This window comes from Pipistrellus hanaki (assembly GCF_964339955.1).
Source record: "Pipistrellus hanaki genome assembly, chromosome: X".
NCBI classification, from domain to species: domain Eukaryota; kingdom Metazoa; phylum Chordata; class Mammalia; order Chiroptera; family Vespertilionidae; genus Pipistrellus; species Pipistrellus hanaki.
Genome location: NC_140524.1, coordinates 93816394 through 93833210, shown reverse-complemented (window position 1 = coordinate 93833210; position 16817 = coordinate 93816394). Strand labels below are relative to the sequence as shown.

The following is a 16817-nucleotide window of genomic DNA, read 5'->3' as shown; positions in this document are numbered from 1 at the left end:
ATATAGATATTTATTTTAGATCAAATTTTCAAAAATTAGAAATTCTTGCACCATTGACTGTCTATTTACTAGAGAAACTGGGCGGTAAAAATACAATTTGCATAACATCAAAATTTACTGATCACAGGTGGTGTTTGCCGCTCAACAACTTGACATAGAGCAAAGTCCTTTGTTTACTCTGAGTAGGTTCTGATGGAGTAAATACACTACATGTATCTTTATAACCCCAACTCCCCAGGTACAAATGCTCTTATCTGGTATTCACCAGGATATCCAATTCGGAGAATTCAGGCTAAAGTTCAATGGACAAATTAAATAGCATGGGTCATGGAAGTAAAATCATTTTTATCACACATTCACTTAAGTGGTTTAGGGTTCAGATAAGATTAGAACTGCTTTTTAGAACACGTATCAGGTAGGAAAGAGAATGTCCGACTGGGGCTGGGAGGGTCAGAGGACCCATTGAAAGAAAAAGACAAGAAAACAAGTTGGGTGTGGTTGGTCCCAATTTGCCTCTTCATTTTGGCAGACCAGTCATAGTTACAGATGAAGTGTTATGTCATATAAGACTTACCTGTTCACCCCATTGGCAGTTCTCACCACTGAGTCACTTCACACCAATTATCATCCAGACAGAATGTGATCTGTTTAATTATATCCTTTAAATATAACCAGGTAAGGTGGTGGTAGAGGTTAAAATTTCTTAGAAATTAAAAATATGCATTGTTCATCTCTAAAATATTAGGGAATAAAAAATCTATTTCCTATAGTGCAGTGTTTCCCAAACTTTTGACATATGTATACCCCTTCTATAATTTTCGTAATGCCGAGTACCCCTCGTACTCATGAGAACGTAGAATTAGGCGCAGCTAAGCACGGTGCAGTGCATATCCCCACCAAACTCCGGTGCTACGCGTACCCCCACCAAACTCTTCCCGTGCCCCTGGGGGTACGCGTACCACACTTTGGGAAACACTGCTAGTGTGTTAATGTCTCAGACTTCAGGCGTATGTTACCTCTGAAGCTACTTTATTTAGAAATGAGAATTTTAAAGAGCTTATTTTAAAATAAGTAATATTAATCATAAAATAGGTTGCAACAGCAAACCATTCTGCCAATAAACTGTTACCCACCCACGTTGCTAAAAGAAAAATTTACATGGACGGTTGTCTTGCGCTTTAATAGGATGCTTTTATTAATCTCAAAATAACTTTATGAAATGTTTAAATACAGGGATGCATTAGGATGGAATGGTTTAAGAGTTGATATAAATGTTTTATAGGAAAGGGGAAAAAAACTTTATCTAGTCTGTGTTCTTTGGCTGGGGCTCACAAATTAAATTGACAAAAGATTAACAGGAGGAAAGGCATATAAATTGTATTCTATGTTAATACTTTAGCTTTTATGTACTCAGAAACCTTCATAGAAAAGAAGACCCAAATAAGCTGTTAGACTTGGAGCCCTAAATACCATTTTAACAAAAAGTGATAAATTGTAGAAAAAGTGATAAGATAAAGGAAAGGGGTTTGGGGCTGCTTGGTCAGTAAATTGTAGAAAAGTAAATATATGGGGGAAACTAACATGAGATAAGGGTTATTTCAGTAAGTTTTGCTTGTGCTGACCCATCTTGATGCCAGATTTCTGTCTCCAATGATAAGGGTTGTTCTTCTGATGTGGAAGAGGAGAGGAGGAACAAATTCAAAGGAGAAATGTATATCCTGCTTTTTAGGTAGATGGGGAATAGCCAAAGATTTGTCTGTGTTTGCTGCTTCTTCATTACCTTCAGCTCAAAATAATTCAGGTGCCCAAGTGGCATATTTTTGGGTGGCATATTATATTCCCCTTCAGTTTTAAAGTCCATTGTAAGCATCATAACTAAGCTGTTTGATATTTTATATATACATACATATGTACATTCATTTTTTGTCTTCTTTAAATTTGCTGTGAATTTCAACTATCTTTACTTTCTATGTATGTTTAATTAAAATTAACATATTCATACAGCATTATTAATGTAATTACATATAAAAATGTAACTACATATAGTATACATTATCAGGGTAATTGTATATTTACATTTTAGTTATATAATTGAATCTGTCTATGTGTGTGTGTGTGTGTGTGTGTGTGTATATATATACATGTACTTAATAAAATTTAACAGTATTTTAATGATAATTATTAGCTATAAAATTTTAAGACAGCAATTGGGGTAGGGGTTGTACAACTATATCATGAACTCTTTGAGGTCAGACTATCATTTTTGTATATTTATCCCTAACATTTGATATATCTACTTGTAGGTGCACATTAAATCCTTATTGAACTTTACATATCTATAAAATTGAATCCCTCCCATTTCTATTTTAATGGTGACATTTGAATATAATGTGGCAAAATTATATTCAATATAATGTGGCAAAATTCCATAGTACATTTTTCTGAAATATCTCTAGGCACTTAATTGAAAATAAATTGGTGGTCAATTGACTTAACATATCAAGTACTTCTGTGACTAATACATATAAAAGACCTTTTCAATTGTCGCTAATAGGTAAGTTTCTTTTAAAGTGAATTTTCAGTTTGCCTTCATTTCAGATAGTGGTTTTTAATGCAGACAGAAAAAGCCAGAGCGCGTGATATACTCATAATAACTAGTTAAGTCCTAAAGGCACTCTAAGGTCAGAGTATAGCAGTAGGTACATTAAGATGAGATACTACTTTCATAAGGAAGTGCTCTCTCTCCTGTGAATTATACACAGAGGATGGAATTGTGATTTGGCAATTTAGAGGAACATTCTAATTATCTGAAAACAGTATTTCCTTATCTGGTTTAGCCTGTGGCAAAGGTCATCAAATAATTTATTTTACCTGGAATTGCTAATTAAAGATCTCCAAACGTGCTATAAGTATGGCACTATATTACTTTTTACAATTAACCACTTTATTTTCAAAAAGAATACTTTATCATGAAAATTTTATTTGTCGTTCGTAAAATAAAAACAAAGACTTGTCAGTTCCTTCCTCCTATGGTCTTACATTTTAAAATAAGCAAATAAACAAATTTTCACAGTCTGAAAGCTCAACCTTTATGACAAAGCAGGCCCTCGAAATTCATATTTATCATTTGGAACCAAAGGCATCAGTCCCTCTTTTCAATATTTACACTGAGAAAGTAATTATCACTGATGTTTATCCATGGTGTTAGATACTCCCATTTTCCAAAAGAAAACCTTAAATATGAACACATACATTAGAAGGAGAGGCTCCGGATATTCCCACCCGACTGGTGTGGCTCAGTATCAATGGTTAGATTCCAGGTCAGGGCACATGCCTGGATCTCTGATCCCCAGCAAGGGGTGGGGGGAGAGGGAGGTGCAGGAAGTGTTCCAGAAATATGTTTTTTTAAGCACACAAAACAGTTCTGTTCTCCCAGGAGCTCTGCAAGTGTTACATTTGATAGGCTGGGATATGCGCTGTTGGTGATCTTTGTTATCTGCAAGCAGCTTAAGACCAGTAGTCAGTGGCTTTGCCCTTAAATTTGCTCTGAAGCTCACTGACAGTGGAAGTGAATAAAACTCAGACAGAAGTAGGAATCTTTCCAAGTGCTATTCTGGCTTAAGGGTTTCCTATTTTCATTTCCACATATTTTCTTCTCTTTCATTCATTAAGGAAAAGATTTTTCTCTTGCAAATATTTCTGCCTCCATCCTTACCCTATAATCTAACCCCAAGGCATTTGATTTGGGATCATCAGCTATTCCTAGCAGGTACATTATTAGAAACCAGATTACATTTCTAAAACTTATATTTCTAGAATTTCTCTTCCTGCTTATTATTTGAGCAGCCCGTAGTGGGAAGATTTTTAAATTCATAAAACAAAAAGGAAAAAAAAAACATGATCCTCAACATAGCCTACATAGATTCAACCCGTGAAGAGCTTGCAGAGGAAACAGATCCATGGAATAAGTCATCCTGTACATGACTCAACATGGCATTACATAGGAGTTTAGTAACAGGGAAACAGTAGCTGTTTCTTTTTATACAACTTGGCAGGTGGCCTCACAATTGGAGGTTTCAGTGATGAAAGAAAGCTCAATAAATGTTAAGTAATATGCCAAATAGAAATATTACTGATTTTCTTAGGGTAGCTTAGAAACAGTTGCTGCTGTTTCAAAATGCAGTTGATTAAAAGCTTGGTAAATAGTGAAGTTTATTTCTATAGCAGTAAGTGGAGAATTTTTTAAATATATTTTTATTGATTTGAGAAAGAGAGGAAGGGAGAAGAAAGCGATAGAAAAATTGATAAGAGAGAAACATCAACATTCATCAGCTGCTTCCTGCACCTCCCTCTCCCCCCACCCCTTGCTGGGGATCAGAGATCCAGGCATGTGCCCTGACCTGGAATCTAACCATTGATACTGAGCCACACCAGTCGGGTGGGAATATTTTTCTAATTAGGATATTGACGCACACAAAAAATCAAGAGCCATATAATTTGTTTGCTTTTTAAGGTATATGCAATTTCTGCTTGTTCTTTAAAAAAATAAATAAATAAAATAAATAAAAAACAGGAACCAAATTAGTCTGTCATTATAAATAATTTAACTGGTTTGAATTATTTTGACTCTTTGATTGGGGATAAATGAAGTTGTCAAGAGCTAGAAAGCCCAATAAAAACACAAAGGTAGAGAAAGGTAGAGTGTTAAGAACCAGAAAGGGACTTGCAAAAAAGTAGAAGATAAAAATATGAGATTCACAAATGATAGGCTTTCATGGAACAGTGCCTTATGAAGCAAGTTTGTTTTTGTGTCCTAGAAATTGTAGATTAACCATGTACTAGTCCATCATATCTGACCCTCCTGGCCTGCCAATGCTACCCATACTTGAGATTCAGAATGCACACACCAATACATACAGTGGGCTTAATGGGCATGAGTCTGGAAGTATCTTTATAGTTGTTTTGTTTGCCTCAAGAATAAAGAGGAACTATCTAGGACAAAGACAATAGAGTGGTAAAGGCCTGGGAGAGGTGGAGGGAGTCAATGGGAGAAAAACACACACACAAAGGGGACATCTGTACTACTTTCAACAATAAAGATTTTTTTAAGTATAGCATAAAATTGTGTAGCTTAAATGAGTACATTTTAGCTATTGCACACGATTAATTTCTTATCAATTTTTACAATTTATATGCAATATATAAGCCAAATATATATATATAAATATTATTAACATACTCTTGTTTTATTCCTTAACTTTATGTATTTTGAATATTTTCTCATGACTAAATATCATTATTGTATATTAAAGTTTAATTTAAATTTTTTTAAAAAGAGGAACTATTTAGCCCTGCCAGTGTTGCTTAGTGGTTGAGCATTGACCTATGAACCAGGAGGTCAGGGTGCGATTTCAGGTCAGGGCACATGCCCAAGTTGCCAGCCCAATCTCTGGTAGGGGGCATACAGATGCAGCTAATCGGTGATTATTTCTCATCAGTGATTTTTCCATCTCTCTCTCCCTCTCCCTTTCTCTCTGAAATCAATAAAAACATATTAAAAAATAAAGAGGAACTATTTAATAGTACATAAAAGAATAGGTGTAAAGAATTTATTCTAGTAATATTCTCAGTAGACCGAGATATTTCCATCAGATTCCATGGCAAAAACCTTGAAATTATTTGAGCTATGTAATACAGTGTTATACTGGTGATGGATCTAAGAATGAAATGCTATGTGACATGCCAAACTATAGGCCTCTGTAGTACAAAAATTGGCTTCATTCCAACCAGCCCTACCCAGTGTAACTGGCCTGAAGCAGGTCTCAAACTGTAGTGGGCACAAGAATCACCCAGGTTGTTTGCTTAAAAATCCAGAGTCCCAAGTTCCATACCCAGAAATTCTAATTCAATAGATTAGGGGTAGGACCCAGAAATCTCTGTTTAACAAGCAGACCTCCAGCCCTGAGATTTGGTAGCCAGTGGTCCTGATCACTATTAGTTGAAGAGATACCTTTCCCTGGGTGACTATCTTTTCTTATGCTAATTCATGATGGGAGCAAAAGAAGTTTACAGTTGTGAGTACACAAAATACAGTTTATTCTTGCATTATTACTTAGTAACTAGGGGCCTGTTGCAGGAAGATTCCTGCAAGACTTCCCCGCCCCTCCCGCCTGCCCTGCCCCACCAGCCACACAAGCCACACACACTTTCCCTCCCACAGCCGCTTTGCTTTCCCTCCCTCTTCCTTCTACATTGTCTTCAGTCTTCACTCCTCCCTCAGCATATGCAAATTAACCATCATCTTCATTGGGTTAATTTGCATGCTCGCTCTGATTGGCTGTGGGTGTGGCAAAGGTATGGTCAATTAGCATTTTTCTCTTTTATTAGTGTAGATTATTGTATTATTTTCCATTTGAACAACTATAAACCTATTTTTGTCCCACCCTGTATATACACTTTGGGAATTAAATGTAATCGTTTTTGAAAATAGCAGTGCTCCCGTCACCAACCTGCACTTTGGTAAGGCACTCAATTGAGCAAGTGTTTCCAGTATCTTGGAGTAGAACTGGGCCATGCTATAGAAATAACCTTCTAAATGTAACTAATCATTACTTGATTTCCAGGCCTCTAGGTCTGGTTTAGTATAGGTTAAGTGCACTAGAAATTAAACTACTCATGTAACATTTTTCTCTGAGGGAAACTAAGGGATGTGTTCAAAACAACAACTTACAAAATGTTTGCATTGCATAGATAAATTAGGAACAGTTCAAATTTAGAAATTAACCCGTGCCCAAGGTTAGATTGCCTGTGACTTTTCTGTTTCAAATTCCATGAGAGTACCTGAGGGGAGGAGGGGAAGGTGACTGTATAAAGAAGGCGAAGGGATTAGCTAAAGACCCTATGTGCATACCCCATGTGGTGAAGGGCAGAGGAGGGTAGAGGTGGGCAAAGGGGGGTGGAAGGGGAGACACCTGCAATAGTGTCAACATTAAAAATTATTAAGAAAAAAAGAAATTCCATGACCTTATAAAACAAAGTGATAGAAGCCAGAGCTAGCATTCCAATATTATAATTTCCTCTAAAAGTAGGTATTATCTTTTGTTTCATTTGACTTACATATGAATATTATTTCATTACCAGCTCATTTTCTATAAAAGAATGGTATGCTATAATAAACAAAAATTAGCTCTGCTGATTTCTGAACTATGCTGCATTGTTTTCCAGATACAGTGCTATGGGCTACTCACACCCTTCTCATTTATAAGGGAGGTAGTAATGAACAACACCTTGTTTCTTCTTAATATACTCAAAAGCTATTATGGGATATTGCAGATAAAATCCTGCCCTAGGCCAGAAAGAACACTTGTGTCTCATGGCAGTATGTGGATTCCTCAAAATCCAAAAAGAAAATGAACTAAAAGAGACTACAGTTTATTTTATCCCAATTGTTCTTCTTTTTCCGGGTCGTTCAGAAACTTTAGTCTCTTCTAGTTTCTTAATTCCCTGGCATGTGGCTCATGTTCCGTTGTAAAGTCACCCTTTCATCACATTTGCCCTGTTAGAGCTTTTCATTTCTCCCAATTTTGTGTTGGTCAGCATTTGGCCTCCTCATTGGAGCCTCATTAGCTGACTCTTTTATCTCACCAATTAGCACGTGGTTAACAAATATATATCAGAGTAGTTAGATAGAAGATAGACCAGAAAACTTTTCCTCCTAATTCTTCATTTGATGAATTTGAGGAAAGATCTCATATAGAAATACAGTTTAATTTCCTTGAGCGACTGGTCATTTTACATGTGTATGAAGAATACTTTTAACAAACTTTTCTCATTAAAATTATAGACATGCATATACAAATATAGAGGTGGGAAAAGATGTATCTGTGCTGTGTATTATTTTGTATACGTAAGATTGGCGTTTCCAAATAACCAAGCCTAAAGCCAAAAGTGTCCCATTTATGGCCCAATAGATTTGCATGCCAACAGAAAAAACAGTATGGTATTGAAACCATATGCAATTCTAGCCATATTTTTTTTCTCTTTCTCTTCATGGGTGTTGCATGATGGTATTTCTAGTACAAATACTAATGTGCTTTAGAAATAATGGCACGCACAGGTCTTTTCATCATATTGTATCACTGCTTTATCATATTAGGCTAATACACTGCGAGAGTTGATAGAACCTCTCCATGCCAAATCGGATCCACTTCTGTTGGCACTCCACCCATTGGATTCACAGATTGCTAAGCTAATGTTTAGAGAATTTAGATCGGAGAGAGTCGGCACGGCGCAGACTCCACATCAACCTCTTGCAAGCAACTAAAATGGCCTCGTCCTTGCTGTTTATAACAGAGAACAGACTTTTAAGAGCTTAGATCATCAAGTGTTTTTGGATCGGGGGCCTCCCAAAAGGGATATTAAGAGGGGCAGGCCACTCTTAAGAAGAATGCGAGCTTTCTACACTGGGACTAGCATAAGATCAAAGCCAATCAAGATGGAGCACAGTGACAGAACACTGCCATGTCTGTGAGAGAACAGAAGGGAAAGGGGACTGACCTGGGAAGGGCTCTGTGTGGTGACATTTCAGTTGTGTTCTCCTTACACCAGGAAAGGAGAGGGATCGGCTCCGCTAACTAGAAAACCCTGGCTGTTTAATGGACTCTTGGGTGGCCTCTGGAAGGCAAAGCAGAGGAAGCAAATTCTGTGTATTGAGTGTATTTTGCATTTTTAAAACTTGACGTGCTGTATTGTACTAAATTAAGTGTAATCTATTAAGGCAAGGTATACACAACCTGCTCTGAAACTTACTATGTTTATTCTATTATAAAGTGTGTTCAGGTGCAACACAGAGATTGCTTTTGGTGACACTAATGAAGAAAATTCCTCACGCCAGGCTTTGTTAGATTCCTCAGCTAAAATCCTAACTTTCTCCTTATTTCTTGGCACTTGTATACAAATGGTGTTGCCTCACAGGACAGGCATGAGCTATTCTTTTCTGTAAAATTTTCCTAATCTATAGGCTGTGGTTTTCACTTTTGAAAAAGTATTTTGTCTGGATGTCTTTCAAACGAGCTTCACATATTATTTAATACTATGTAACTGGGTCCCTTATGACTCACTATTGCTTATTTTTCTTCTGTAGTGGATGTGAAATTTCCTTTATTTAGTTGGATAAGATACTCTGTAATAATTTCAATGCTAATTAATGGATATTTAATACTGTGCAATGAACAGATAATTTAACATTGTATTTGGAAATGTTTTTTTTCTTCCTGTCCCCGCAGTGTGTGGTATTGCATAATGTGAATACATGTAAAAATATAAATTACTTAAAAAATAAAATATGACCAATTGGTTTCAGATCTTTTCAGATAGCTAAATAATTTGCTAAGTATGCTTGATAGTAAATATCTTTCTGAAGAGAAGTAATCTATGCTTCTTTCTCACAAATGGAATTTGTGTTGTGAATAAAAATCACATTGATCTGCCTTACAATTGCTTCTGTGCTCTAACCGTTTCAATGTGTTTTTTAAGTATATATAAAAATGATGGTTCCGATATGTAGAAATCCATCAAAAAGCATTTTTTTTGGTATTTAATATTAGCAGGATTGTCTTGGGTCATCCTCTCTGTTTATGTTATAGTGAAACTTTAGGATATAAAGTATTTTAGTTTTTTCTCATTAAGGACTATAATAACTCCACATTGATTTTTAAAGATAATCGTCTCTTAGCTTTGATTTTTAACTGTCCCCTTAATGAATCCCTGCCTAAGAACCAGGTACCTTGACTTCCATGTGTCTATTATTTAAATTTTCTAAATTCCATGGGTAAATTCAGAATTGATCATTTATGTCTGTGGTTGTCCTTCAAAGAACCTTTCCTGTGGGTCAATAAATCAATGCCAAGGACACCAAGATTTCGCCATCCATAGGAACTATCCATCATAGCAACCGCTGTATAGTGCCCTGGAAATTCAATCACTGTCATATAGTTGTGGCATTAAACCACATAATTTGGCAGAATTGACATGCATAGAGAATGAAGTACAGAAAAATCTCCAGCTTTGTCTTTTCTGTCACATCTTTACTGTTGTGCAGAAGGGACTGACAGACACTAGTATGTGCTATACTTGATTTTGGTGAAGTACAAGGTCATTCTTACACAGGGATAGGCCACACGTGTTCTTTAAGAATACACTTAGCAATGCTGGTAGATTCACTCAACCTGTACTTTTTAAAATAGGGGGGGGGGTTCTTCATTAAAATTAATTTTTTTATCAGAGAAATTGTTATTTTGACTAAGGGGAAAAAATTACTTTTTTAAAAAATGAAAAGGGTAGTTGATTGCAGAACAGTGAGTAAAAGCCAGGTTTTAAAATACTATGCTTTTTTCTGGTATAACCAATTGACCCCCCTCCCCCCGCCCCAGCTTTACAATGCTAAGCATAGCTAGTTGACTTATATAAAATCATACGTTAAGAGAGCTAATATATAATTATAAGACAATTCACATTACAGTGTAAAGTCCTGAATACATAATCATCTTTAGCATAAAACCTATAAACATTAAACCCATCTACATTAAACCCATTAAAAGTTTAATTATCACCTTACATATAAATAAGTTGTTCATCAGGGAGCACTGGTACATTAGCATTCACAGAAAATATTCCCGTTGTCTCAATGCAAACGTTTAATTGACCTTCATGACAAGAATAGTGCTCCACATACGTGACACCATTAGCCTGGAAGCCTTTAGGCGCTCTGGCTCTGCAAGAACGAATGCCTCTCACATTTGACTGGTGACTAATGCTACTATGTCCAGCCTTCTCTGCCCCTTGTGACTTAGCTCTTCCAAGCTTTCTGTGCTCATTACCCAGCTGAGTTGTGGAAGGAATGACTGTTTCCAGAAAGACATCATTGTCCCATTTTAAAAGCGCGCAGCTCCCTTCAAAAACATGTACCAAAATATGTTGACTCGGTTCTTCAAGAGCCCAGCGGGTCTATTTGTTGCGTTTTCTTTTCATCTTTTGCTTTCTTTCAACATGGTCATTACAGTCCTGGGGAAATGGGGAAGACGCCAGCAGGAAATTGGGGGTCGCCAAGTTTGTGTTCTGCTCTCCATAATTTTCACCAAAGGAACATGAACAAAATTGAATAATAGACTGGGATAAAATTTGCACAGTCGCCTGACATGGAGCCCTCTTTGGAGCACTGTGTGTATAAAGTAGAGAAAAACCATCATTCAGCTTAAATCTTGGGTACCTGAGACCCTGTGCCAGACAGAAGAATGGGAAATGCAAATAAGAGGGAGGGTTCTCCGCTCAGGGAAAGTCACAGTCTAGGTCTCTGAAGGAGGAGGGTCTAAATAGGGCCATTGAGGCACAGGAAGAAAAAACATTGGAATGTGTCCTCAATTTTTAGAGCTTAATTTTTATTTCTTTTCTCTGTTTTATTACATGCATATCAACATAGAGTAATGCATGTATATAAATTATCAAAAGCAGATGTGTTTTTAACTGACAAGTGTGCACAATAAAAATGTTTGGAAACCGCTGGGCATGAATGTAAGGAAATACATCAACTGAAGACCTTTCAGTATTTGAGAACTGTATTATCATCCTCTAATAATCCATTTGCAAGAAAGTTCTAACAAACTATTATTTTGCATTAGCTAATATTTTCGTTGACCTCTTCTTTATCACTACCATGAGGTCATAGGTAACCCAAAAGCACCAAACAGTGAACAGCTGTGGTGCTCACCACATAGGAATAGGGTCACAATATTTCATGGGGTAGCTAGAATATTAATAAGACAATAAAGGATCTTTTTGCCCCTGCCACAGATGATGCAGCCAGAAATGACCCTCCCTAGGTACAGAAGCAAGTTAATTCATCAATAACTTCTTAGGACCCTCAAATCTATCAGCCAATGAAATTTTATATAGGAAAGAAAACTTTACATGTTCCATTTGCTTTCATAAAATTGCAATAGAAAAGTTTGTTATCTGACACAGACCTAAACCAATTCACATGTTGTAAATATAAATATAATGTGGGAGGGAATTAACTCCTGCAAAGGCCCAGAGTTCCTGAATAAATTAGATACCAATTAAATTTTTTTATAGGAGCAATATACTTACTAAGAATCACTAAAGGTTCCTATATATGTCCTGTGATTTGCACATGGTGTTCTACACTTTGCCAACTTTCAGAAACATTCATTCAAATTGCAAAAGAGCTGGTACTCCGCCAGCACTCCAAGGGCTGAACTGGCATGTTGAAAGTCAATAAGGAAGCAGACCTCACCAAGTGCTTGCCTGCTCTTCCAAAGCAAGCCTCTTCTAGAAGAAGAGAAGCAAGGGTTTTCAAAAGAGGGGAAACCAGAAGAGATGTGAAAAGGAGACGAAGAAGAAGAGGGCAAAAACGAGAAGAAAATAAAGGTGCTTTCATATTTTCAGTTGCAACAGTGGCCACCATTGACTTAATTGGTATTCATCTGAGAGAGAGAAAAAAAAAAACACTCAAGGAAACCAATTGAAAATTATAAAAGAAAATAAAGGTCTGTTTTTGTCTTGAATGTTGAGTTCTGTGTTGTTTTGACTGTGGAGCACAGTGAATCAGATTTATAATGTGACTCTGCCCCTCACCCCCCTCCTTTGAAAACAAAAGGACTCTTTGTCTAGTCTTCAAATATTCAGTGATTGGTGGCATTTCGTGGTAGCCTGGCATCTCAATCCCTCATCTTTCCTCATCCCACTGCTGTGTCTTGTGATGTTGCATATGTGTTTATGTGTAGGGGGAACGGAGGGGGCCTTACTTATCTCTAAGAGGGGCCACGCTACTCCATGGCTGTACTTGGAGATGTCTCTGTGTTCCGTCTCATTGTGATCTCTTGTTCCAATGTACTACCCAGAGATAAACCTCTGCTCAATTATCCTCACATCTGTCAAACTAGGTTCTTCGTAGAATTGTGTTGTCCTTTGGTTGAATGCTTTTATTCCCCCTTAATGGCAGGGGTGGGGGAGTGGACCTTTTTGTTTTTATTTATTGAATAGCTATGCTTGTGCCTTTTATCCTTCTTAAACTAAAACTGCATCGAAATTTTATTTTAAAAAATCAATTTTCATACTGGCCCCGTAGTTCTCAAACTTGAAGAACTGGGGAGAAAGAAAACTGTGTAAGAATGTTTTTTAAACAAAATACATACACCCTACAGTTTTAGGTAATATGGAAGAAGGTTATTTGTAAGTAAAACTTGACTATGTAAAAATAGTCTGCCTCCCTTAAATGCTACAACTCTGAACTGAATCCCTTTTCTTCTCCACCTTCTTTCAAAAACTGTGAAACTAATAATGCATCAGGCACTGATACCTAAACTACTGTAATTCACAGCTGTTAGGTCTCCCATTTCTCTCCCATTCTCTGCCCTATGAAATTACATCGAGCTTTGGATGCAGTCTTGCCTTGAGGCGAAAAGAATGATACCTGCTAAATAATTCCTCCAGGTCCCTCCCTGGCCTGTGCTTTTATGAAATGGAATTATGCTGTTCAAATGTATCCTTGTTCTTACAACTCCATTTAGGTACTCTGAATGACCTTACGATTTTGTGCCTTGCTGGCTCCAAGCAATTCTCAATTAAAATTCCCTATCCCATTTCAATCTTGCTCTTAGCCCACAAAGCAGTTATTCTTTTGTATAGTCCCCCACCCATCAGAATCTTCTAAGTGTTGCAAACATTCATGGAGGAGCCAACGGAGAATTTAAAAGCTGTTATTTAAAGGGATGTTTGTGTTTGTAGATTATAGTTCTCATGTAGATATATTGTTAGGAAGTTAAAATTCATGGGGTTAGTAATGGCGTGTGCTGATGATAACAATAATAAAAAGGAGGGAAGGCACTTGCCAATGGCAGGACTCAATAATCATACTACTCATAATGGCTGACCTCAGCAGCAGAGCCAAAAATTGAACATGAAACTTCAATGACGCTTTTTAATCCTAAAAGTGATCCCTTTAAATTAAGGCACCGTGTTTGTGGGCTTTGGTGGTGGTGTTAGATACACTCTAAAAAAATTTAAGAATGCTGCACACATTCATTAGCACTTACTGTTAAATACACAGTTCAAATGATGATTAACAAAATGGGCAGAATCAAATTCTTATTAACATTATGGATTCTGGAGCTAGACTGCCCAGTTGGAATTCTAGCTCCACCAGTTACTATGATCTTGACCAAGGTACTTCCGTGCTAGAAAGTGAAAATCAAGTATATCTACTCTTAGTTTTGTTGTAAGGATTATGAACATTATGCATTTACCTACATCTTGGCACATATAAATATGAACTACTATTATTACCAGAGCATCTTTGAACTATGTCAGCCTAAAATATTCACATGGATCATGATAGAATGAACAACATTCCACATTTCCTCCTTGGGCCAATACAATTAGTACTCCTCAAAGAGGAATCTGGCTCTCTGTTAAAGGAAACATGACATATCTCTCATTCTATCTACCACCGGAAGTGAAATCCAAGTTCATCTTTGTTTATCATTGTTGAGAAAGATATGACACCAACATTCAGGCAATTGAAGAGCAGATTGGAGTGTGATTTGTTCAAATGGATCTGAGGTTCTTTCCTGAATTAGTCTCTTAAGATTTTTTTTTCCACAAAAATATTTCATTGTGGAATAAGACTTGGAGTGTTTTCTTCCCAAGTCTTACAAATGCTTACAAACTCTTGGTATGTGCCAAATTGATTAATTTGAATATAAACCTATTCCCATATTTCATTTAATGAAAGCATTATTGTTGATAATTTGTGATCACTTAGTATACGTACAATGTGGTGAGCATTATTATGGCAGTCACATTGAACCTAATAATAATTGATGGCACACTATTGGGTGATTTTTATAATCAAATAAATTCCAATGAATGCCATTCCATTTTATGAAGTCTGGAAAAAGGTAAAAATCCGTTTATTGCGAAACCAGGAGAGTCATATTAATCAATATTTCTATGCTTACCAATATAATGTTAAGGGATATTTATTAATGTTTTATAATATTAAATTATGTACAGGATTGTTTCTGTGTTGTGTACCTTTTATACTCGAATTCTTTGAACTTATAATGGACTCCAGATATTTACGGTGATTTGCTACTCAAGAGCATATTTTGTTAAGTCAAAGCATCCTATTATTTGATCATTCTAGAACAATCGGCTGCCTGAGCTAATCTTACTCAGTGTAACTAGCAGCTGTGGGTTTGTTGGGATTTTTTTTTAATGTAATAGAGTGTATTTCCAATCATTCATTATCCTGTTTTTTTCAGATGATATTTTAGTAGATTTCTGGAGTATCAAATAACTATTCATTACACTGGATTCATTTCTCTCTCTTTTTGGCCATTGCAGGTGAAAGTAGGGGAGAAAAGTTAGGAGACTCATTGCAAGATTTATACAGGGCATTGGAGCAAGCCAGTCTGTCACCACTGGGAGAACATCGCATTTCAACCAAGATGGAATACAAGCTATCATTCATAAAGAGATGTAATGATCCTGTGATGAATGAAAAACTGCACAGGCTGCGAATTCTCAAAAGCACTTTAAAGGTAAGATAGGAAATGGAAGGAGACATTTCTTTCAAGAGATTCCTTCCTGAATTCAAAGGTGATTACCAGACACACTAGATGAAGAAATAGAAAATGGGAAGGGAGGTGGGGAATAGGTACCTAGGAAGAAGCTGAAGCTGAGCTGTTCTTTTAGTAAAGAGGAAATAATCTAAACTTTTCATTAGCATCTCTAAGAACTGACTAAATGTTATGTGACTTCGTTCTAGGAGAATGTGATTCATCATTTTTTCCCAAACTGCGAGACTGGTATTATTACTGTCTTTCGTTTTCCTGAGACAAATGCGCCATGTAGTATAAGTGATATAACTATTAGAAGAACACAGATTGCGTGCGTAACGCAGTAGTGGATGCTAAAACGGTGTGTGATAGTTTAGGACAATTTCCTGAAGCTATAGTGATTCATGCTCTCTGTAGAGATTCTATAATTGTTCTCTTTACACTATCAGTTCCCAATTCCCATGTTATTTTCCTAGTATACATTTCCACAAGTTCTTACATTGTCTCTGGGCTTATTATTATGCCACCCACCAGTTGGGGAGGAGGTGCGGAGGAGAGGGGAGCAGAGAGGCAGGAAGTCCAAGGAGGAGGCAAAAAAATAAACATTCTCGGGGGGCGGGGGGTGTTTAGAGAACTATCCTACAGACAAAAGGGCTCCTTTGGGGAATATTTCAGATAAATAGTATGTTGCTGAGGTTTTGTGATTTTGAAACGTAGATGAGTAACAAAAAGATAAAATAGAAAATGCATTATTTGAAAACATTTCCTGTAGCAGGCAGTCAAGTTCTCAGTCAATTAGCTTTCAATTGGTATTCATGCAAATGCTATCGCAAATCCGTGGGACAACCTCATGACCAATTTTTTAAGTTTGTTGTTGTTGTTGTTGTTGTTGTTGTTATTATTATTATAGGTTTTTAAAAAAGAGCTATAATATTTGTAAGAATAATTCTGGTGACCAATCCTACTCCAAAGATATCTTCACCTTCTCACCTTCCAGACCCACCCTCCACCCCTCACCCTACATTCAGATCTAAACTGCCTGGTCAGAACAGCCGGCAGGCACTTGGAAGCAGGTCAGACTCACATATTTTAGAGACCTGCTTCTGTCCCTCTTCCTCTCAGCCCTTCACCCCTATCTTTGACGCTCTGTAGATCCCCTCCCACCAAAAAAAGGAGTAT

The 16817-nt window shown here is 36.8% G+C and overlaps 1 protein-coding gene across 5 annotated transcripts in view; it reads left to right on the top strand.

Annotated features, from left to right (window-relative positions):
• Positions 1–16817, top strand: part of CNKSR2 (connector enhancer of kinase suppressor of Ras 2) — a 240265-nt gene that overhangs the window by 219813 nt on the left and 3635 nt on the right. For 4 of the 5 annotated variants that reach the window (XM_084869473.1, XM_084869471.1, XM_084869470.1 and 1 more), the window contains one exon: positions 15424–15620. In XM_084869473.1, the coding sequence (XP_084725599.1) occupies positions 15424–15620 (197 nt within the window). Of the gene's footprint in view, positions 1–8155; positions 9361–15423; positions 15621–16817 lie in introns of those variants that run through there. The other variant, XM_084869474.1, reaches the window with a different exon arrangement.